This window comes from Bombus affinis, chromosome 1, assembly GCF_024516045.1.
Source record: "Bombus affinis isolate iyBomAffi1 chromosome 1, iyBomAffi1.2, whole genome shotgun sequence".
NCBI classification, from domain to species: domain Eukaryota; kingdom Metazoa; phylum Arthropoda; class Insecta; order Hymenoptera; family Apidae; genus Bombus; species Bombus affinis.
In genome coordinates this window covers 20131489-20157845 of record NC_066344.1, presented here as the reverse complement: position 1 = coordinate 20157845, position 26357 = coordinate 20131489, and the positions used below count along the sequence as shown (strand labels likewise).

At 33.3% G+C, this 26357-nt stretch overlaps 1 protein-coding gene across 3 annotated transcripts in view; it reads right to left on the bottom strand.

The window, feature by feature from the left end:
• LOC126917411 (mucin-4) overlaps positions 1 to 26357 on the bottom strand; it is a 212139-nt gene that overhangs the window by 31845 nt on the left and 153937 nt on the right. For 2 of the 3 annotated variants that reach the window (XM_050724244.1, XM_050724262.1), the window contains exons 2-7: positions 15097 to 15347; positions 6255 to 6421; positions 4710 to 4910; positions 4021 to 4584; positions 2570 to 3017; positions 413 to 1259 (exon numbers count right to left, since the gene is read on the bottom strand). In XM_050724244.1, the coding sequence (XP_050580201.1) occupies positions 413 to 1259; positions 2570 to 3017; positions 4021 to 4584; positions 4710 to 4910; positions 6255 to 6421; positions 15097 to 15347 (2478 nt within the window). The remainder of the gene's footprint in view (positions 1 to 412; positions 1260 to 2569; positions 3018 to 4020; positions 4585 to 4709; positions 4911 to 6254; positions 6422 to 15096; positions 15348 to 26357) is intronic. The other variant, XM_050724253.1, reaches the window with a different exon arrangement.

The following is a 26357-nucleotide window of genomic DNA, read 5'->3' as shown; positions in this document are numbered from 1 at the left end:
GAAGGTCTAGTTTTTGAGAAAGTTATATTTGAAAATTCTTTGTGTGCGAAGTACACGACAAAATTTCAAATTGAATTTTCTCGAAAACAAAGCTGCAAATAAAATATCGTTATTCTATATCTTCGATTTACTTTTTCATAAGGAATTCAGCTATACCCGTTCCAAAACACCCTGTATATTAGATTATATATGCACATTATACTTAATTCGTACATAATGAAATACAACATATTTTCCAAATTGTCAAGAAGGAATATCTATCTCTACAGAAGCTATATCTTGTGTTTGGAATATACGAAAAACTATCTTTTAGATTTCTATTACTAATCAACAATGTTATGATTTTTTAGCATATTAATGAGTTTGTTATATCCAGCAAATGATTAAACATGTGATTAAACATAGATTAAACCTGGATTAAACGTAGTATGTGCGCCTTTCCTCCTCTTCAAGCTATCAGATGAATAAACGACTTTGCCTTCCGAATCCAACATAACCCTCGCACCTTGTCTCTTTCTTTCCAAAGACGAATCAGGCTTCTTCGGTAACTCGCTTAAGCTAACATATTCAGCATCTCTCTTAAAAATATCTGAGTTCGCATAAGTAACAGGTGACCGAACAGGAGTCGCGCTAGTCGAGCAAGAAGCCGAATCTTGACGTTTGTCATTATTATTTCTCACGTCGGCTATGGTGACATAGTCGCCGGAGTCTGCGTTCGCTTGGTCTTGCATCGTACTCTTTGGCACTTGTTTTCTGCCCGGAAGTACGCCTCGAAGTTTGCCTAGAACTCCGCTCAGCGGATTGATCTTGCCCACCTGATTCGGTCCAACCGTGGATTTCTCGTTTATAGGCAAAGATAATACCTGAATCGTGGCATAGAGGTTCTTGTCCTGTCCGTTAATCACTTCCATCTTGGAAGTGCCAACGGTGGCAGACATGAGTACCGAACTTCCCGTTTGCAAATCGATCTTTTCGTCCTCGGCATTTTTGCTTGCCTGATCTGAATCTCTCGCATGTTCATCGTCTGAACCTGGTGGCGTAATCACGCACATGGACGGTATGCGGCTTGTATTGATCGCAGTTTTCGAACGGATTCTTTCAATCCTCTCACAGCCTTCGAGATCGCTCGATTCAGAGTATTCGAACTCCGAGCATGATCTTCCTGTGCATGCTGGACTCGAGGCTGATTCCACAGGCGATGATGACGTATTATGACCGCTGTCTGGAGACTCGCCGCCGTTCTGGTTTGGCCCGTGAACCTATTGAAAATTATTTAAATTATGAAAATTAAATTGTTTAATTAATTGTTCTTGAATGAATTTTGAAAGAAATAGAGTTCACAGAAAGAAGAAAGAAAGAGAAAATTGAGAATGAGTGTTTTTAGCTATTATAAAATGACTACGTAATTCGTCAAAATTCATTAATTATATATTTACAAATAGAGTATATTATTCGTATATATGCAACAATATCTTATAAAGGACAAAACAGTTTTTCTCCTTTGTGTTAAATAATATATGTACATATATATTTGTATAATATATTTTTAAATTAGAATACAATTAATTACAATTACAATTAGCAATTTAATTTTTCCGTAATAATTTTGCTAGCCCTTTTACATATTTTGTTTCTAAAATTTTTATGACATATAAAAGATTCTATTTCTGTATACGTACTGTATTTTTATAAAACGTATAAAATAATGTATAAAATGGAAACTCATATTATCAAACAGAATATTATTTCAGTAAATTCTTTGTTAATTAATTATCTAAATGTCTCAACTTTTTATTATAATATTTATGTTTCTCATATATGTGAAAATGACATCATAGGCCAAGACGAATTAATTTGTTTAAGAGCCGAGTTTTAATTATACATACACAAACGGGTCATATTTAAAAAGTGACTTAATGAGTACATTAATTTGTTATTGATACAGGCTATTATCCTTTTTAACCTTTCGAACTATAATCTATTGCAGGAACTGTACCAGGAATTTTACACCATTACTCAATATAAATATTAGAATGATAATAACACTAAAGTACAAAAAATGTTATTCACTGACCATTTAGTTATCGTTATTTAAAGCACATATAAAAACACGTACATTACATATGTTTATCTTATAATCAACCATTCTCAATCATCTCAACTTACTATTCCAATTTTTCCATCCATTAGTGGATCACAGCTTCTAATTTAAAAAAAAAAATTGTTCTGGTGTTACATAAACTTTAGAACAAATTTACAAAGAAATGTAATGAATTATCAAATGAATATTGTAATATGTGTACATAGATTCTAATACAACTATCCCCAATAAACTGGATCATCGTTTTTGCAAGCATTGAATATTTTATTTTACAGGAGCATAGCGAAGAACTGATTAAGAAAATTTTTGTTCTATATGACAGCTCAATATAGCTTGATAGAATATTAATACGTAATTTAAAAAGAAACAGAGATGAAACATGTGCGCGTGTCAGATTTGATCCAGCCTTCCCCGAACAAAGACCAATAAGTAAAAAATTACAAAATAAAGACAAAAATTTCTTTATACCATAGCGACGACAGTTAGGCTAGATTTCCTTTCTGGCGGCGGCGGTGCCATTAAAGCGGTGCAGACTGTGCCCGCTGAGCTCGTCGTTGTTGACGTTGAACCTCTTCCAAAGAGTTCGTATTCATTTTCAACAATCGGTGAAGTAGGATCGGAGCTGACATCGTTAGATTTCATCAATGGACACTGCGGAGCTGGATCCTCTTCTCTTAAAGTTTTTAAGCCAGAGTCCACATGGAAGGAGGTGTAATAACCCTCCGTATCACAAGAATACACAGATGATGTTTCACCATCGTCCGAGAAAGGTATCACGGTAATATCTTGTATAATATCTGGAGTTAATGTACCCTCTGACGTTACCGAGGATGATGTTGATGTATCTCGTCCCTTAAACCGCCTTGCGTGACTCAAAGATGTCGATGATGTTCCAATTGAAGCAGTTGTCGTCGATCTATACATATTGTGATAATATGTATCGTTAATATATGTATATGAATATACATATGCAGTGTGTCCTATATATCTGGAAACGTGTAAATAGCTTCAAAACTATAGATGATACGGAAAAATGTTTGAAACAATTAACGATTTCAAGCAATTATACAATGTCAAAGGCTCGAAGGGGACATGTCGCAGCGATATTTATTTTATTATGCAATGAAAACTCCTTGAAAAGCTCTATGAAGGTCACTGTTATATTTTTAAATAGGAAATTATACTTATACTAAATTATGTATATACTACTACATATGCTTGACAAATTTTCAAACTCAATTTGCTTCAAAAACGAAGGGTTATATGAAAAACATTTATTCTATTTTTTCAATTTTTTTGCAGGTATAGATTAATTTGTTTTTTTTTTCCAATAGGATCATAATGCTTCTTAATGGAAGTCGATGCAGTTCGGTAACTTCTACAAAAAATTATTAACCTACTTATTTCGTTCATACTAATTAAGATATTCAGAAATTATGGAGTTCAAATCATGCATTCTGCATGTATATTTCATACTAGTAATAAAAATGCAATTAATTGTAAATTATAATCGTTCTGCTCTGTTTATATACGCGCTCTATAAAAATAATTATAAAATTAATATCAGTTTTTATTAATACAAATTTAACTATAATTATTAATATATATTTTAAATAACCGAAAAGTTACATCTTATATTTATTAATTCAAACAAATATGAAACCTTCTTCTGATAGCATAATCAAAAAAAAGTATTTAGTGTAATTTAGAACGTTTTTTACTTTAAATAACTAAAGAATAAAAACATATACGTATATTTCATTATCCATTTTCAATTTCCTGTTATGCTATTAAAAGAGCGATTTTTCTGCGGTATACGAGCTTTAATACCAAGTTCTCATTCAATACCAAAGTATCATTTTGTTTTTCTCGTAACGCATTAGCTCGCGTCGTAATCTCAAAACGAGCAACAGTCATACCTCGGTTGATGTGTAGTAGTGGTGGTTTCGCTTCCGATACTCGCCCTTCCGCTTTCAGAGGATGCACTCCAGTTTCCAGAGCTTGAATGAGGCGGCTCGTCGCGATTGTTTCCCTTTCGTCTTTCTCTTCTTTGGGCTGCGCTTTCACGCAATTTCACGCTCGGTTGTCTGTCGGTGCTCGGGACGGATACCGGTATACTCGAGGTGCTCTTCCCGCTCGAGCTCGAGGAACTCGGCTTCCTTTCGTGAGATTTGTCCTTCCTGCGCCTGGTTATTACCATTTCGTAAATATTTGTTTCTTCGGCTGTTCTCGACTGACCTTGATCCTGTTCTGACCTCTCTGTACCCGAAGTGCTTGTCTCCTGTTGCTCCGACTGTTGACTGGATTTCGGACTGATTAGTTTCAATCTGGACATACCCCACGCTTTCAACGTATTGAAGTGAGATTTTTTTTCCGTCGGCGAGTCTTTCTTCGACGAACCCAATATATCCGTACTCGCTGATCGATGAGCCCTCGACGCTATATTTGACATTATTTCTTCCGCTTCTTCTCCAGTCGTTTCTCTATAAATAAAGCCAAAGATTTGCACTGTCGTGTTTAAATCTAGTCAATTCCTATTACGTATAATTTCACCACCCCTGAATAGCCAAAATCAAACACGGTAAAGGTAATATACGTATAAACTCACTCTCCGATAGCCTGTCGAATTTCCTTCTGATCCGTACCAGCGATCGTATTTCGTCTTTTTCCTCTGGGCCTGCGAGGCCTCGATCGTCGTTTCACCGCTGTCTCTTGATTTTCTTGACTAGACAGCAGAGATCTTCTTCTCATCGACATTCTTTCGAATCCTCTTCCACTGATATCTACCGCCACGATTTCTGCTGGGAATCTACAACACACATTGTGTCATCGTTACCAACCGGGACCAGAAACCAAAATTCGAAAGTCAATGTAGATGGTTAAACATGATGGTTAACGATGGTTAAACATGAAAGATGTCGCAGATAATGAAATTGAAAGCACACTTAATTTTGAAGCACACGGAATTTGCGATGTTTCTTATAACATATGTGACTTTAATAAGTAAAATCGAAAAATATTAATTTCACGCAACGCGGAGATCATTATTTCAAAAGCTACTCCCATATAAAGTTTATGCATACCGCACAATAAACTCTGGTTGACAAACTTAGATCATCGTCATGATAGCGGTCTCTTTTGCGCAAGTAGTATTTTGAAGAACGCGAATTCCCTTGTGTCTATTCGTTGATAACATATTTCTAAATAATATTAATTAATCTTATCCCAAACGTAGATCAATACCAATTCATTCTGTTAATTGAGCTCTTAACCCTTAGAGTGCTATGGGCGCATATAGGCGTCTGGTGAAAGCTATCGGTGTGGACTAAGGACATATATATGCGTTTTCTGTAAGTGCCCGGTATGGACTAAGAACGCATGTATGCGTTTTACAATTTTTCTGAACACTTACGCAGAAGTAATACTATTACGTTTGTGTGAGATAAATATAAATGCATTCCTTAATAACAGCCGTAAACAAATGTCAATAATGCCTCGTTATAACAGTTTTCTAGTTTATTGTTTTCTAGTTTATTACCCAAATTCTAGTTAACTGTAAATTTCAATGTTTATAATAAATAATTAATACTAAAAAATAACGCTCTTGAATCATTTAATCTCGTGCAAAAGAATTACTATAACTTATTACGATTTGCGCTTTGAATAGTCAATCAATAGAGTTCAGTCTAACGAAAAAGTATTCCGTCCACAGCGATCGTCAGCGCTAGCTGCGCGCCGTCCGTACGGACCGCATAGGCCGCGAATATTCAGCACTCAAAGGGCAATAATACACATAAGTCATAAAATATGTATGTGTGTCCAAGTAAACTGCACAATATACATAAACTTTATACAATATATACATGACTTCCAAAATAACGACTCAAAATAGCGCCTTAGAATTAGTATGTTTTGATTCTATTCGTTAAAAGTTAACATATGCTATAAAAAGAGTCACAAATCCGGGATACCCTAAAACGAAGTTCAACCAAATTAAACGTCACTAAAAGAAGTTATCGAAACAAGTCCTTAATCAACTCTATGTTCTTCATAGTTCCATGAAGCTATAGAAGATTTACAGTTGGGAAGATCGACAAAAATTGACTCGCTCGTATTTATTACACTTTTACGGTGGCGTAAATTTCCTGCTTACTTGAGAGCGATTGCTTGAACCTGTTCTTCGGGGCTAGGGAGCTTGTGATCAACGGCATCGTCAGTCGTTGTATCTCCGAGGATTCTGGACATGCAATCTGGTGGTACAGTAACGTCTCCGAGCGCTTCCGTAGATGTCCATCTTCGTAGATCCTCGATAGCAGCTGGCTGTAATGACGAATTATATGTGAGACAGTCGCCGGATTTTCTCTTTCGATCTTACAGTTAAGGAAGGAGAGTATAAGCGAACGAACGAATGCACGATATTACAACAAGGAAACTACTACTGCTATTATATCGCTTCTGTTTCTAAGAAATTTGATGCCGTGGAGAAAAGCAACTAACATGTTTTATGCTCTACAGCACTGCGTGGGCGCAAGCATTGTCAGATGTCACCTCGAGACCAAGCGACTTTCACGCACGGAATACGGAACGGATTGCATTTCAGTTTGGCCCTTCTCTACTCTAGTGAGATGTACTCCTTACCAACTGAAAATGGATTGAGTATTTTTTACGTTCTCGATTCTCCCAAACAGGTTCGTGGCTCACCAACGAAATTCAACTACTTCAACCCTTTACGTACTGACGTGTCGATGTGTTGATTTTCGAAAAAATTATGGATTATTGTTTAAGTGTACAGAGTGCATCTTTTATATAATAAGTTTCACAAAATTAAAGTTAAAATATTTTTCGATTTAAATGTCGTAATACTTCTTTATAGATAATACAAAGATCTGCTAATTCATGTATAAAATTTGTAGCTCTATTCTAAAAAAATAAAAATGATCCTAAAATATTCAAAATACCATCATTCTCAGAGTGAATACTTATACAGGGTATTTTTACATAACAAACAAATAAAGTTAACTTTTTTATCTTGTTAACCTTATGCAACACAATAAAGCTATTTGTACAACACAATGGTTCCTGCAAAATTATGCAACTTTTGTGTGAAACATTTTTTCGAAATTTTCGAAAATTTTTCAGGTGATAAAGTTAAGTGGTACAACCTATATATGTAGCTATCGCGTTCCCTTTTATTTTTTTTCTCTCTTTTTATTCCTCTTTTTAAATCCTTTGTTTATTAACACTATGACAACCGATGTCACGTAATCTATGATTATATAGAGAGTGGTAAGCGACAAACGGTAAAATTGGCTTTTGGACCATTAATGCCTTTGTGTCACTTCTTTCATTTCTTGTCGCGATGGCACAACCTGTATCAATGCTTCAAATGCTAACTTTTCCGCTTGTCACTCAGTTGGTATATGATCTATTTCAAAACGATAGTTGGGCTGTGGTTAGACAGAGCGACGTGTTGCGCCGACCACTCGCGACTATTTGTAATTCGACGTTCTGTGTTTTGCGAGTGGATCGCGAGTGGTCCGTGAGTGGTCCGCAAGTGATCGGAAGTGGAACTGTCGCTCTACCCGGTCACAGCGCAACCATCGTTTTATGATTCAGTTATCGTTCTAAAGTTGTCCGTCTGAGTTAAGCCAAAATTTATGAATTTTATTTATTTTCTGCCGCTTTGTTGCTACTCGTTTTACCGTTCTTCCCGTTACCGCTTGCCGCTCTTTATATAATCTCTGTATAATCATGGCCATAAGAAGCATCGTATCTATGTACTTGAAGTGGTGTATACAGCGGAATCTTTCAATTTCTACATCGCACTCACTTTCACGGCAACATATAATTCGCGCATTCCAGGTCTTTCAGATAGCTCGAAGGATAAACTACGATAACGTTATACGCTTTTAATGCAAATATGAAATTTTCCGTTTCATAAGTAAACAAATTAATTATGCGAAAACTAATAAACAGATCAATTCGTCTATATTGGTATGACTAGTATATACTTATCACAGAGCCTTGATATTGTATGGCATGTTCAACTAAAGTTATTAATTGGAAAAATTGTTTGCCCACAAAATACTGCTGACTTCAAAAAGCGCTAGAAAATATGAAATAATTTATATTTATTTGTATTTTATTTACACACATATGTAACAACGGCTAGATTAACCATTTACTTACTAAACAGCATACTAAATATATTGCAACCTTCTAAAAGACGATGCAAAATGCCATAAAATATTTCTAGTATAATAAAAAGTTTCAATTCGTTTATTGCTCTATTATTCAAATTTTAATAAATTTACATTTAATTGCATTAAGATGCATTATATTATAACAAAAAATCATCAAGAATATGTTTCAGTAGTGACCAAATTGAAAAATGTCCCTTGCATATACGTGCGAATACAAATTACACTCAACATATTAATAGTATACAGGTTACACTTACTAATGTTACACAATTAGATATGCAAATAGACTATATATTAGTAGAATTTTTAATTTTTCGTTGCCATCCAGAAGGTTGCAATATATTTAGTATGTTGTTTAGTAAGTAAATTGTTAGTCTAACCGTTGTTACATATGTGTGTAAATAAAATACAAATAAATATAAATTATTTCATACCTTTAGCTGTTCGATGATAATAGTTTTTTGACAAAAAATCTTTCATTTCGCATTTTTCAGTGAAGCGATCACTATTACAAAGCCAGTGTAAAATGGTTTTCATTGTCCCTAATAAGACAATAATTTATTCCTATTTTATTATTTAAAATTTATTATTTATATCAATTTTTAATTCTTATTAATGATTAAACAATTTCATGGTCTGACCAGTTCCGTATGCGAATAAGTAATAAACCAGCTGTATACTGTCACCGATATTATACTTTGAACAGTAATAGATAAGGGTATTTCTATAACTTGATATTGTATCATATATCAGTTCGCAATGAAACCATACTTATGTCGGAAAACGAATCCGCAGAACAATGTTTCCTGCGAAGAGAAAACGAGTTGAAGCCTATATTATAAAACGCAATTTTAAAGCGCTCATCCAGATCCCTGTTTTGGAATCATAGCAATCAGTCCAACAATTGCAGAGCGAGCACTGAACACACGTAAATGAAATTGGTGAACAACAAATTCTTTACAATAACAATAGTTAACAATGAACAAACTAGAAAAATTTTGCAAACAGAACCGATCGGTGGACTACCCCTGGGAGATATGAAAGGTTTCATTTCGATAGCTCAACCTAATTCTGATTAATCGATGAACATACATAAAAATTGAATTTTTGCAAAAGAATAGTTTATAAAAAACAAGGGCAAAAAGGTTTTGTAACTGAACCAGCGGTAAAACATGCCCTACGACATACAAAAGGAATCATCTCAGTTGGTCAAATCATTCCGGAAGCTTTGATGAACATATACAAAGTCGGTGCAAAAATATTAATTTTTCCTAAACAAAAATAGTTTACTATGACCAAGAAATTTTTTAACGGATAAAAATACAACCTGTAAAAGTAATCATCCCGATTAGTATTAGAAAAGCCACTTTGGAGTAATCGGTGAACATATACATGAATACAAAAAGAAATATGCATATCAAATATAAATACCTTTCTTTTTTTCCGAAATCGCTACAAAAATGGACGTTTTCGTAACTATTTTTATTAACTTTTTATAGCTTCTTATAACTTTTTATTAACTATCTCGTACTTTTTACCCTGAAAGTTGAATTTATCATAACGTAACAGGTCTTATTTTACAGATAATTTTATAATCTATAACTTTTTACTGGAACTTTTTCACGTATGACAAAGAGTTTTTCAGATATGAAGCGAAATGTAAAAAATATTGTTTTTTGCTTGAACGATATTTTGTTTATAAGGCACAAGAGGAAAATTATTTGAAAGTCGCTTATTTTATTCTAAATATCATTTCGAATCATATAATGCAAATAAATTCTATTATCAATTTCTTTCTAGATTCACCTTTTTTAAATTGAATTCGACTAGATTAATCAAGGACTCGTTAAGGCCGTCGCTTATTTGTGGAGCGTAACATTGATAACTGATTCGCCGAACGTCAAAGAGAAAGACAATATTTTACGGAATATTTGCACTACGTAATTTGTGTCGAAGTGAGGAAGAGAATATCCGAGCCCATATATCGAAAAATTTCTTCTTTTTTTTCGGTCGACTTTCACGCGATGGAAAAATCGTTTCGTTCAAGTATGTTTATGAGTTCGAGCACGTAATGTAGTACGGGAGAGTATATTTTATTGTTCATGTAAATTTACATTCAACTACCGCTTCTGAATATCATTCCTTGGCATCTACAAAAATTTTTAGCAACAAATAATTCATAAAGTGCGTTTTCAAAGAATTTGCATTCAACTTTCTAACATCATTCTATTATAACACCATATTCTTCAACTCATCTTTCTTCATTTAGGCAAAGACATAAAAATCATATAGTGATGAGTCTATACCGTACGATGCATGTTTCTATGATTATCGTTGAAATTTATACAACGAATTTTTTCATAATATACAATTGGCTGATCCAAAGCAAATTAATATTTACTATATACCATTAATAACAATGTTCCATATATATAGTCACCTAATACCATTTAAATATCTCTTTAAGAACAGAAGAGACAGATGACTTATGTATTTCCTTGTTTACATATCACAATTCAATAAAAGATCAAGCCAGTACGGCCATGGACTCAGTGTTTCTTACGTGGATCACGTATTCCATATGTCTGATATCAGTCTGATTGTACAACGGAGCAGTAAACCATTCTATTCGGTTTATATTCTACGTTTTAACAAAGAGTTAGTTCAGTAATACTTGTACCGTAGACAAGCGAGTGGAGTACAACTTGGGCTTTGGAAGAAAGCGCATTTGGTTACCCCGTTGATCGCGGATTCGTTATTGAACCTAGGATCATTGCCATTAGCATCTCCAGTATTTAATTACCACGGTTACTTGTCATATTCTGTAATAATCGTATTAGCGCTAGTAAATATCTTCTCTATTGTATAACAACAGTGCCTAATCCAAATGAAGATTCGCTTCACGCCTCTAACCTTAATCATAATGTGAACCCGACATATATAAGATAAATTACCTATATAACGTACAGATACAAGTATATACGCAATAAATAATTTTGTATGCGATAGTTTCGATAGTCACTTGAAGATTCTCGTGATTATTTTAGGGAAAAATAGCTAGTTTATATAAAGTAAGTTAATGTTTCATATTATACGATCGTAGGTTATGCAAATACTTTGGTTTCAACGAAAATAATATATAATGTACCTATATGATCATACCTTCTGTAATTATCACAGTCGTTTAATGTTCATGATTCACTATTTATTTAATTTATAAAATTTAAAGTTCATTTTAGAAATAGATTAGTACATTATCCTACTGGCATCGAAAGATTTATTTATAACATTATTTATTTCTATTTTATAATTTGTATATATTATAATTTTGGTTACTAAATTTCAGATGGAAAAAATAAAAAATTAAAAGCAGTTATAAAAAAAGTAAATCATAGTTTACTCGCAGATAACATTTCGTTATATTTTTATATCTTATAAAACATGCATGTAATTACGTGTAACATCTACAATATTCTACAAAGCTATCTATTATAGAACCCATTGAATACAATATACAGTGTGCCCGATTTATTTCATAAGATCCAATTATTACGAAAAATATGAATGATACGAAAAAATGTTTCAGACAGACATTGTATAATATACAGTGGGATATACTATATTTTTGTCTGTTGGCTTTGCAATGTCCTATAAAGATCATATTAAAATTTTTGAATAGGAACCTGATTCTTTGATTATATATTCTTATAACTGACACATTAAAACGTTTCACAAACTCGTGTCTTTTGCACTCTCCGCTTTCGAGATAGGAACTTCAACAGAATTTAACAGAACAATACAATGAACTACATACCTAATCTGACTAGTGCTAGTACAATAGCAACAGACTGTTTTGGAAATATTGCAAAATCGTACACTGCAAATTTTGTATTCAGCTAATGCTATATCAGTAATAGGATTATGAGAATTGTGTTACCGTAATGTCATCCGATAACACTAATACTGGCGATAACAAATGCTGCGAAAGACACGGGGAACTTCTTATATTTTGTTACTCAAAAAGGATAACAAATCTTACTCTATTTATGTATCACTATACTAATTCTATACATTTTCATTTGTGAGAAAAAATTGCATAATTGCCTATCGTCACTAAAATTTGAATTTTTCTCAATAAAGATCCAGCACTCGAATTACACTGTAATTTTTTGAGATTAAGAACGACACTAATTAAAAAACGAAGGAATGTAAATAATAAGAAAAATACGTCCTCGATAATAATCCCTAGAGTAAATAAATCACAAGGGATCATTGAAGTCGCAGGAATTGGACTGTGTGTTATTAAGAAACCAATGCATTAACGAAACGACAACCCGAGGGAACAACGTGTATCATTATATAGTGGTTCATGCTTTTCGATAGAGACCACCCTGTAGAATTCAATATATGTCTCCCTGACTTATGACATCTGCCATTGAACCTGCTTACGCTGAGCTATCCTATCATAATGTGATCATACCAACAAGATCATATACCAAGTCCTACAGATACGAAACTCGTAGTCTAGTTAAGTCCAATCCTTTCTGACCACTACATTCTAATCATGTTCGTGATTCGCACAGGTGTTTCTTTGCGTTATGAAACTATGGCTGCTATCCTTTGCAGACATTATTATTATATTATTTAAGAAAAAATTCATTAGAAATGGTCTTGGATTTTTTGTAAAGATTTACCGTGTACAATATTGTTTAATTTATTATATAACTTCAATAAAATTATTCATTCGATTATTATATTTTTTTAATTGCCCATCTCTACTTAGTTGTAGAACATTTTTTTACAAATAAAGGTTTTATGTTTGTCTTTAAAACCTTCTACTTTAATTGAAGGGACAAAATATATACACACATGTACGTAATGGATTATAACATAATTAATTAAGTCTAGCGTCATTAAATAACTCACCATTATGTTCCAAGATCATCATACAGATATACTGTATATATATACTATATGCATGTACATGTATTACATATTTTTATCTTTATATTATTATTGCTCTATATGGTATTACAATGTACTTACTAATAACTCTAAGGTGAGTGTAACATTAAATAAATAAACAAATAAATATTTATCCAATTGTGAGATGAAATGATGATATTGTTGCAGTAGTAATACGACGAAAAAGGAAATTAGTATACGTATAAAAAATATGCAGATAGTAGAAACAATATCTCGGCCGAAAGTTTCGTGATAATTTATAAAGCACTACGGAATTTAGATATAAATATTGTTACAATTCCTAATAATAAAATATATACTGGTTGTGGTTAATAATTTTGAGGTAACTATTTCATATTCCCAAAACACAGGAAAATAGAGTGAAATAAAAATTACCAATACAAATAGTAATTATTGAATAATTATAAAGCGTTTCATACATATTTCATCGCATCACGCATTAAATTCGTTAAACTTAAATTATAATATATATTGTTTTTTAAGAAAAACAATCTTTCCACTCGAAATTAAATGTACATCTAAAATATAAATATGAAAATTATAAACCGTAAGTGAATAGATAGACAGCTTTCCGCAACCGAACTTGTATCACGAAGTTACAAAGTTTCAACAATCATTATGATTCAATAACACTACTGTTACATATGAAAATTTGTTTCAGAGGAAAGTTATCATATTTCTGTGAGGACAAATATTTTAACCTTTTTAATTTCGTATAATACATTTGTAATTATATAGAAACCTCCAATTAACTCGTTATATATGTATTATGTTACATATGAAATGTTTATTTGAATGCTTTGAATTCTTTACCTAAAATTTCAAGAATCAAGAATTTTGATTGCTTGGACTAGATTTACATACAATTAAATGTTGATCCATGCTTTTTAATTTCGCATGTCATATATTTGATATGGTGTTAAAAATTATTGAATATTCTTCTTAATGTAAGAGCCAAAGAACACATTTATGTGTAAATTATGCATTATAAAAGAGATATTAATTAGATTAGCGTCATTTCATTGCAAGAAGTCAAAAAGTATCTTATAAAGAATTTTTTACTCTGTGTTATTAGTACAATTTTTAAAAACGACTTTTTTTTAATAAACACATCATATGTCATTTAAAGAAAAAAATTTTTTTTTAAATAAATAAGGGGTAAACTTGCGACGATTTTATAAGATGTGGTATAATAAAATCTAATTCTACAGTATTTTCAGTCTTTATCATCATTGCTAACAACCACATATGTGCAGCTGATGCAATATTAAAAGCTATTTGTTTCAAACGATATATTTTTTAAATAGTATTTTTAAAATGCTGTTTAACATTGCATCAGATGCACGTATGTGGCTATTAACAATGATGATAAAGGTTGAAAATACTGTAGGATTAGATTCGTTTCAAATAATGTATTTTTTAAGTAGTATTTTTAAAATAGTTTTTAATGTTGCATCAGCTGCACGTATGTGGTTGTTGACAATGATAATTATTTTCATTGATATGATCAAATATTATTTGAACACTATTGGAAATATTCCATTGATGCTAAAAATATGTCGATTTTGACGATTAAAGACTTTAATTAACTTACTCTAATAGTGAAAAATAAAGGACTTATTTTAATCGAAAAAACTATTTCATGTATTACAATCCATTCATACAAAAATTGATAAGAATGCATGATAAGAATAAAATAATCATGATAATCCGTATCTAAATAAAAACGTTGCCTATGGAAGCATGCTCGAACATACACAAGGTATACACAAATCCACATACTCGAGAATACATATGTATACTTACGATCCTGGATTCGATGTCGAGACTTTGGTCTCGCCTTCTCTTCCCAAGGACGGGCGTGCAGAGGAACATATCCATAGAGCTTCCATCCCTTCTCAGACTATCCAAACTTCTGACAGCGACTATACCAGCAGCCTCGTATAATTCCCGCAATGGTTTTGGCCTGGTGTTTGATGTGAACAGCGCCGTCGATGGTTTGTTAACGATGTGAAAATGCTCCGCTCTTGTCGCGAATGTGCAAATATCCGATTCCGCTATAACATTATGTAAATTCGTTTAAAATATTTGATTCGATGATGCAAAATTTTATTACATAATATCAGATAACTCTAAGGATACGCTATAACAATACATTTAATAAAAATTTTCTTATTGGATATACGTAATTATTCTGCGAAATAACGGTTTTTTTTAATGGTTTATTGTATATGATTTTCGCTTTATTTTTATACATTGTTTATTATCTAAGATTATGTAGTTATATAATATTGTTTATTATCGTATTTGTTAAGATTTGATTACTTCGCGTCTAGTAAACAATTAAAACAAAGAAATTAAAAAATTGTTATCTCGTCTGAATATATTTTGTAATAAATTCAAAAATATGGAAATAAGGTTTGTGCAAAACAACATAAAAGATTTATTCTTTCAATAATAAGAATTAATTAAAATTAACATATAGAAGAAATCAGATATTCGGCAGATACTAAAGATAAGTATCAATGAAATTTAATAAAAGTTTTATTTATTTAAGTTTCATTTATTATACATATATTCTCATAGTCTATAGATTATTTAATAAACAACTGAAATTAATATTTTCCATTATCTGTTCACTTATCTTTGTCCCGATTATATGTACGATAGAATAAAATAAGATACAATAGAATAAAATAGAATAGAATAGAATAGAATAGAATAGAATAGAATAGAATGGAATAGAATAGAATAGAATAGAATAGAATAGGATAGAATAGGGTATAATAGGATAGAATAGAATAGAGTAGAATAGAGTAGAATAGAACAGAATAGAATAGAATAGAACAGAATAGAACAGAATAGAACAGAATAGAATAGAATAGGATAGATTGAAAAGTTTTAAGTTAATAATTTATCTGATCTCATGTGCAATTGTTTTCAGTAATTATTGAATTTAATGGTTTAATCAGATGATTAAATTATACTTAAAAAAAGACTCAAGAGCTATTTTGAATTACTGAACCAACAAGATGGTGTACCTTCATAACATAATAAAATATTATGTATTAATATTTTAATTATCTATTATAAACGAGTATTTCTTATCCAGATAATAATAATTTTTTTGTAATTAGGACAGATCAGGTTAATGTTATTAAAATACATCAATTTAGTAGTAAAATTTTGAAAAGGATCATTTGGGCAACTATTTCTCACATTTTCCTTGAGATGTATATATAGTGCTTCCGGTTTAACTTGAAGCGCTCAAATATCTTGACAAATATGAATCATGCGAAAAAATGTTTCAGACGAAAATTGTATCAAACTGGCGAGAATATACTATACGTGTTAAGATTTTGGGATTAATATATACTATACATTAAAGAGAATGTACTTTTACTTGTTTGCGATAATCTTGAAACATCCTGTAAAGATCATATTCACATTTTTTAATGGAAACCTGTATTTTTCTGCATATTCTTTAACTGGCATTAATCATATGTTTGTCACATCATCTACTATCAAGATGTAAACTTTTGAGTTCGATTTGCTGCGGCATCGCGGCATCAGCGTTACCCGATATACATGCGCCGTGGGATCACATAATGAGATACTGCTTATAATGCTACAGTCCTGAACAAAATAATAATACATGTGTGCTGTCTTTAATTTCTCAGAGACAACCTAAATTTTTGCAGTAAAGTAAAACGTAAATGCCACCAACCAAGAAGAAGGAATCTGTTATTAAATAAAGTTTCCCTCATTGACTTTTTCACTAAAGAGAAGAGAGAGACAAATGCTAATGGCGAAATGCTGGCATACTTGATCTTTGTATTGATATCTTCCCGTAGTTTGTGATTTCTCGAGCAATCAATAACAAGTACTATATCTCACAACCACGCAAGTGCCGATATGTGAGCCGCAAACAGAGATACCGCGATATCGAGAATTGCTAAACCAAAAATTGAAAACCTAACTGTTTCTAACCCTAAGAAACTTCTCGACTTTTAAAATGTTTGTAACAATGGACTGAAAAAATGCTAAATGTTATGGCGGTTCCTTAGAATTATTATGGGCCGGAATTGGTATGCCTTGACAGCTGGTGGCCATTTTGATCGAGGGATGAATTATGTTTTATGACAAAATTACGAGTGTAACAGCTGTTATTATTTGTTATTACTGACTTTGTTTGTCATTTGACCTTGAGATAGCCTTTTCTTTGTACTGATTGCATTTATTTTAAAAATAACTAAAATACTTTCTCGGGCGGTCAAAATGACCGGTCACGGTAGGCAAGGCAGAATACAAATTTTTCTCAGAAAATAAAAGAGGAAACTAAAAGTAAATACCGAAAAAACATCAGTCTACACGTTCTGCAGATTTAAATATAATTGAAAATTGTTAGGGAAAGAATGGAAGACAATACGATAATATTCAATAATTAAAGGAATCTATTACAGTAGAATAAAAATATAAAAATAATAATTTGTCCCAGAATATCATTTAAAAATTATACATATTCTGACCACACATTATTCATTTTATGTTAATCATGATGTAAATTCTCTTTTTGGGAAAAGTATAAAAATAAATACATTTAAATAGACAAATAGATTTTGTTAATGTGCTATCATTTGAATGTTGGAGAGAACAACTACATATTTAGTAACAGATTCCTTCTTTCTACGTCGTCATATTTAAATTGCAATATTTGCTACATTTACAAACATCTTAAGTTGTCTCTGAGAATATAAAAATAGCACACATATATTATCATTTTGTCGGGGATTGTACTAATGGTACTACATTACTTGAACACAAAGTAGTAGGTTTCCGATGTTTCCAAAACAATCAGACAAATTTGAAAGTACATTGTTACGCCTGGCGACTTTCTGCATTGATCAGGCCACTGTAACATCAACCAAACCTCAATCCACAACAGAGACCAGGCCACACACCGAGGGCAAGATGACATCCAGATGTCTACGCATTCTTACTGCGTGTCCCCAATAGTCTTAAGGACCCACCAATAAATCTTGTCATTTTCATAGTTAAGGTCCTTCAGACCAAAAACAAGCATATTTTATTTCCAGTGTTCTTTACATTTTTGTTTACTGCGAGAAGATACGGGAAAGTTAATTTTCTCACATTCGGTATTTTCCGTTAGCAATTTTCTCTGAAAGGCAGCTAAGACCCTTCCTAGTCCACCAGGGTTCTTGTGCTCCAATCAAAAGTAATATCTATCGCCTTCGCTTTCCTAACCAAAATTGTCCTTAACAAATCAGCTCAACACGTGGCTACAGACACACCCACCGCTAGCTTTTCTCCGCCACAACATCGTCACTAAACATAACTCAGTCTCTATCTTTAAAACAGTCAACATCTTTATTACCGAGTTTCTACCCTTAGACGGTCACGTACTTAACGTATTAGTGTAATTAGGTTTTACATAAAGTTGTTGGAGTGAATTGTGATTTATGTGTGTTAATTCAGTGTGTATTCCATTGTGATTGTTGAATCCATAATACAGTTCAATAAAAGCAAAATTGATAGTTGTGTTACGACTCAGCTATTTTATTTTATCATCCAACCCTCAAGTTTACGTGACACCACACACAGCGGGCAAGATTTTTTTTTATTTACAAGTACTTTACAATCAATTCTCGCATTGAGAATTTCGAGTAAGTTTCTCTGGCGTGGCGCAGTGGCATGACTAATTATTTATAATAAGTTTATTTCTAGCTGAATCTAGTGCTTAGGTCTAGAGGATAGTGTTTTCTTAGTCTGCGGATCTGGTCCGACGTATTAAGTAATTTAGTAATTACAGGGTTTCGATAGTTGTTAACTCTTATGATATATCTATTACTACATTTCTTTTTTGACTGTGGGTATCTTAAGGTCGCGATGTATTGCTTCGTTGGTAACATACCAGGGTTCATCTATTAGGGATCGTAGAGTTTTTGATTGGAAGCGTTGAAGTATTTCAATGTTAGAATTACTTGCTGTTCCCCATATTTGGATTCCAGACAAGTTTTATTATAGTCTAATAGAGCGTAATTTTACTCTGCGTGCTTAAGTTGGAACGTCGGCCAATGATCCAGTAAAATTTTTTAAGTTTAGCCTTGAGTTGCTTCGATTTGTCTATGATGTGTTGTTTCCATGTCATTCTCCTGTCCAGAGTCATGCCCAGATATCTGAATGAATCTTTGTTCACCCGAGGGCAGCGGGTTTTTTGTTTTCGCAGCGTGAAGATTACATGTGTGGATTTATTTTCGTTAATTTTGAAGTCCCATTTGTGGAACCACTTTTTCATAGAGTCGAGACCTCGCTGGAGAGTGGATGAGGCAATTATCGGGTTGGCGTGGGACGCTAATAACGCTGTGTCGTCAGCAAATGTTGCTATAGTTATTTCTGTTGGTATTGGTAAATCGGCAATGTAGATGGAGAACAGCAGGGGTCCGAGGACACTACCTTGGGGTATGCCCGCTTCTATTGGGAATGTTGTGGTAATGGCATTTAAGTATTTAACCATGAATTGTCTTTTGGTTAGGTAGGACTTTAGGATGGAGTGGTAAATGTGTGGCAGGATTTTCTTTAGTTTGAACACAAGTCCTTCATGCCACACTTTGTCGAATGCCTGATGAATGTCTAGGAATACCGCAAAGCAGTATTTTTTTCTTTTCTAAGTTCTGGCTGATATTATGTGTTATTCGATAAATTTGCTTTGTCGTAGAATATTGCTTCCGAAAACCGAATTGATGATCTGGCAGTGTTTTTAAATCCTCTAAGAGTGGAAGGAGTCGATTCGTTAGCATCTTCTCGAATAGTTTTGACAAAGTAGGTAGAAGACTAATTGGGCGATAGGAGTTAGTTTCATGTATTGGTTTTCCGGGTTTAGGGATGAGAGTAATCAGTCATATTTTCCAAGACTTAAGATAGTATTCAAGGCGAAGAATTGCATTAAAAATTGATGTGATGAGAGCAATCCCTTTTATCGGATGTTCCTTGATCACTTTATTACATATTTGATTATACCCCGATGCTTTCCTGGGATTTAGGCGACGGATTATTTCTGTAACCTCTAGAGAAGTGAAAGGTTCAATAGGAAGAGACATTTGGAAGATACGGTGCAGGTATTCCGTTATTTCCTCGGCAATATTGGAGGAATGAGTGTATTTTCGAGCTATCGCGGGGAGACGCGGTCGTTAGAATACGCGTCAACGGGAGTCGTAAATTCCCGTTACGATTAGAATGATCGACACCACGAATAGTTCGATCCCCGTATTTCGATTAAGATAATAGGGGTGATTCAGGTATGATAACACTGTGGCTCACAGAGTTAAAATATATATTTCCAACACTTAGTATACACGATTGAATAGATATAAACACTTAATAGAGTAGCACGGTATGAGACTTAATGTTAGAAGTTCGGCGTTAGATCTTTGACTAACTGGGCGCTCTAGCGTTGAGACGGAAAAAAGTTCAATGTGGGTGTGCCCTTTTGCATGACGAACGCGGATTCGTTGTTTACACGTTTCGTTAAGAAAGTGAGGGTAATAATCCGCGATGTCGATTGGTTTTGCCCTACGCGGATGCTTGAAGGGATGGGGAGAAAGTCTCCTACCATCGTGGTTGATAGATGACCTTGTTCATGGGAAAACCTGATTGTTTTCTTGGCTAGCTATTCGCTTTCTCCGTAATTCTTAGAAGCACGTAATAAACCCAAGGACCTTTCTAAAAAACCGGCTGAAAACACTTCTGGAATTAGAAAGTCTTTTTTGGCAAACAGATGTGCTTAGACCATGTGTGCGAACAATGCAGCTAGAATTGCAACTTTATGGTGGGTCCTTGGGCCTATGGAGTGTTCGAAGGACGACACGTAGACCGTTAGTTGGCAAGCCGCGCGGGATGGCGTGCAGATGTGTTGCGCGGCAGAACAATGAGGTTTAAATACGTTAGATAGGTGATTAGCAAACAGGTTGGCTTTATCTATAGGGCTACGCGCCCATCTACCTTGCGGACAGCGAATTAGAGGGATTGTTTGCGGGGGACGCGTGAGTTTCCTAGAAACCTTCCATAGTGAGTAGTTGGAGTCAGCTGTGGGAGACAGATTGGCGAGATATTTTTGGAAACAGTTATTTTTATAGTTTTTATTGATTTTGATTAAATTCCTAGTTGCGTTATTTAGTTTGCGTTTGTCGTCAGATGTTCTATGACTCTGCCATAGTCTTCTAAGTCTACGTTTTTCCGCGATTTTTTTTAATATGTGATGGGGATGTTCATGTTTATTGATAGAACTCTTAGTAGGTGTGAATGGGGGGATAGCGTTTATTATGCTGGTGTTTAAATATTCCGTGGCTGTTTCAATATCTTCATTTGTTTTTAGAGAAATTAAGGCTGATGTTGAATAATTAAAAACTTCTCTAAAGAGCTGGCAGTTGGTGCATTGGTTATGAATAAAGCCATTAGGTGGATTTTCGATAATTGTTGAGCTAATTGTTGCAATAACGGGGGAATGATCTGAAGGGAGTTCCGCCGAAGAGTTGATTAGGACATATCCTGGCGAGATATTTTTAGTTATAAAGAAATCAAGTAAATCAGGTATTTTGTTAGTGTCAGTGGGCAAGTATGTGGGTTCATATGTGGTGAAGTAGTTGAGTCTGTTGATGTTTATGCTATTCAAGAGATTTTTGCCTCTTACTGTGATAAGTCTGCTGCCCCGTTGGGTATGTTTGGCGTTATAGTCTCCTCCAGCTATGAATCTATTGCCCAGAGCATCAAGGAAGTTATCAAAGTCTTCTTTAGAAATGGAGTGTCTAGGAGGACAATATACTGCTGAAGTGGTGATTGTACCATGGCAATCTTCTATCGCTACGTTTGTAGCTTGGAGGTAGTCCTTCTGGAACGATGGAAGCTCATAATGCTTAATGCTGGTTTTGATGATAATTCCGGTGCCGCCGCGGGTCTTTTCACTTAGATCTAGGGTATGGTAGAAGTTATAACCGTTTATTTTCAGGTAATTTTTGACGGTGAAGTGAGTTTCAGATATGAGCATTATGTCGATTTGCTGTTGTTTTAAGAAAGGTTCTAATTCGTATTTGTATTGAGCTAGATGTATTAATTTATCTATGATGAGTGTTAATAATGATAGCAAGTTATTAATTTGTTCTGATTGTTTCTCGATTAATTTTTCGAGTCTAGAGAAGTTATCTGTGTTTTGTGAACTGGGAATAGTATTTTGAGAATGGTCACTGTGGATTTTCGGATTGTTTTGATTTCCTTGAACTGCCTGGATATAAGAGATTGAAAAAGTAGAGAATTTTTGAGGACTGAGTACTTGGTTGGTTATCTTCTTGACTCTGGGTTTAGTATACTTACTTTGTACTAGGTCTTTTAGGCTGAGCAACCTTTATAGATTGCAGGATGCTCTCCTTGACAGAGGATGCACTTCGCAGGGGTTTCTGCACATTTAACGCAGCGGAAATTATGATTGCAATATTTCTGCGTGTGACCGTACCTTTGGCACTTTTTACATTACACTATTTCTTTTTTTATAAAAGGAAGTTCGATTTTTACTACTGAGTTCATTAGTCGATTGATGTTGTAAATTTGTTTATTGTTTGGCTTTTGTTTTAGGGCAATGAAGAATAAGGATAGCGGCTTTTTCGAAATTCTATGTTTTATGTTTCTAATGTTTCTTACTTCATGGCCACGATTTAGAAGTTCGAACTTCAGTTCGTCTAAGTTAGCTGAGTTGTGGATGTTGCGTAGTACCACATGAAAAGGTCTTTCTTGTTTGAGTTGATATGTGTGGAAGTTTGCGTTTAAGGTTTTTAGTAACTTTATTAGTTTTCTATAGGAGTCTGGGTTAATCGGCAGAATTTTAACCTGGTTATTATTTATTTTTAGTTTGTAATCCTCTTTGTTGATATCTTCCTCAATGGACTTTATCATTGTTTGAATATCGATGACATCATCAATGAACATAGGTGGGGTGGGAGATTTTTTTGTGTATGTTGGTTGCCGGCGCTGACGATCGCTGTGAACGGAATACTTTTTCGTTAGACTGAACTCTGTTGATTGACTATTCAAAGCACAAATCATAATAAGTTATAGTAATTCTTTTACACGAGATTAAATGGTTCAAGAGCGTTATTTTTTAGTATTAATTATTTATTATAAACATTGAAATTTACAATAAACTAGAATTTGGGTAATAAACTAGAAAACAATAAACTAGAAAACTAAATTTAGTAAATATAACACAAGTTAATAATTCAGTTGTGTGTGAAAAATTTCAAAACAATTATCGATACATAATCCGACATCGCATTTTCTGCATTCTCTTATTTTTCACACAAACAACACATTTTCTTTTTGATAATTAGATGCGACTGTCCACGAAACAGGTAGGCAACTGTTATAACGAGGCATTATTGGCATTTGTTTATTGCGGTTACTAAGGAATGCATTTATATCTATCTCACACAAACGTAATAGTATTACTTCTGCGTAAGTTTTCGGAAAAATTGACAAACGCATATATGCGTCCTTAGTCCATGCCGGGCACTTACAGAAAACGCATATACGGGTCCTTAGTCCACACCGATAGCTTTCGACAGACACATATATGCGTCCATAGCACTCTAAGGGTTAACTGTTTCTAGCTTACGTTTTTTTCATTTTGTTAATATCGTTTGAAAGGAGTGATATATTATCCTTTTGCCACGGAGGAGGTAGAACGGTGCAGTTATGGTTTTGCTCAAGAGAACCTAATCGAAATACTTGGGCCATTTTCGAGCTGGTTAATTCAATTTGAAATAACTAATCGAGAGGCTCAGAGGCTCATGATTCGGGTCAGAGATTAGGATTTTCCACTAGTAAGTTTAGAAACACTTGGTTTATGTCTGCTTCGATTCACTTTCGACGGATGAGCGTCACGTGTTGTATTGTGAACTTCACAGAGCACTAGACACACATCTGCACGCTTTGGCACTCAACAGCAAACTGAGCGGGCAAGATGGCAGCCAGATGTCTATACATCCTTACTGCGTACCCTCAATATTCTCAAGTACCCTCCATAAATCTCAGGAATTTTCTAGTTAAGGTCCTTCAGACCAAACAAATATCTTTTTACCGAATTGTTTTCAAAAGTTAAATGACCAATTAACAGCAAAGTCTATTGCCTCACTCTACCAACGAAAACTTGTCCTTAACAAATCAGCTCTTTTCGTGTTCTTAGACCCACCCATCATAAGTTCCCTCCACAGCATCATCTTCACAGAAAGTCAGTCTTAAAATATTCTTTGAACCGTCATCATCTAAGTTTACGTCGCGTACTTCACATTTTGTCTATCAATCGAAACTTAATTATATCTTATGAATTTATATCTCTCTAGTCAAGAATTGTTTGAATAAACATTAATTTATACCTGTTAAATCAGCGTAAATTCAATCGAATCACCCCATATTATCCTAACAGAAATAAGAGGATCGATCAGTTCGTGGCGTCGATTATTTGACGTGCTATCTCGCGATCGCGTCTCTCCGCGAACGCTCGAAACATACATACATGTATCAATAGCGAATGATGCGAAAGACAAAAGTTTACACTGAATTTGTAGTGTTTTGGAAACGTTTTAATTTAAGCTAAAACGATACACGTGTAATTAAAATATCAGGTTCCCATTTAAACATTTTAATACAACGTTCACAGATCATTGCCTGATGTGCAAAGCCAAATGGGCAAACCGGAAACGTTGTATAAGGTATAAAAGTTGTTATTATATTGTGTTTCTTAAGAAAATATGATAATTATATAATATGAATATGAAAATATCAGTAATTGCTTATATATGAATTTTAATTTCTATAAGTGAGACAGAATGTAAGTAAAAGAAAACAATTCACTTATGACTTTTATTAAGATAAATTCTCTCTGCAACAATCCAAATTTGTTATTTCTTTGTAATTGTACATTAGTCAGTTCATCATATGTTTGTACTGCAGAATTTTAAATAAAATACATTTATAATTGCAGTTTAATCTTCAGTCAACTTTCTGTAAAGATTATTACATATAAAATAATTGATTGATTATTCTTTAGATTTTTGTGTTACATTTTAATAAAGCATAAACTTGTTAATTACGAAAATAGCCAAAGAAATTATTAAATTATTGAACATAACTTAAGTTACAGTCGCCTCAGAAAGTAAATTAACAGTCTTACATTTAAATATTTAGCAGAAGCATTAATTTATTTTCTGGGCAACTGTATATGATAAAACTAATAAAATTTCCGGAGTTCTGGTGTAAACTTATTGCATACATTCTTTTCATACTTTTAATAACTAGATTTTTTGTACTATTTAATTGGAATGAAAAATATCGTTAAAATACTCGTAAATATCGTATAAACACTATATTTATATTTTATTTATGATACTTTAAATACACATGGGCTCTAATGAGGCGTACAAATTGCTAAAAAGATGAAAACTTCTAAAACTGAAAGTCTGTAACAGATAACAAGAATTATTTTAAATATATACAATACTATAAAATTGTAATAAGTTAATTGTCCAATATATAAGACCTAAGTAACCTTATATTTTTTCTACTTATTATTACATAGGAATAATATTTTTTTATCTTTGGCGTGTCGGAAAGATTATCTAAGCTTATGTATCGCTTAAAATTTAAATAATCCTTATTATCATATGTTGCAGCAAATGTTACCCATAATTTTAGATCATGTCGGTGTCGTAGCAATTAAATCAAAAGAATATATCTCATGTTTTATTTTCCTCGGGGTTACGCTTTATTCGATGTTTCCGGTGCTTTCGACCATGACACATCTCAAACTAAAAGCTAAGCCGTTTAAAAAACACATCCAGAACTGTCATCGAATTGAAACATGATACAGTGTAACGACTCTAATTTCTCTTATCTCAAAGAAAAGATCAAGCAATATGTAAGCATACAGTTTGGATAAAGAAACTTGAGAGAAAGTATTTATAGTCTTCATATTACGTACATATTCAGTACAATAAAGAATATTG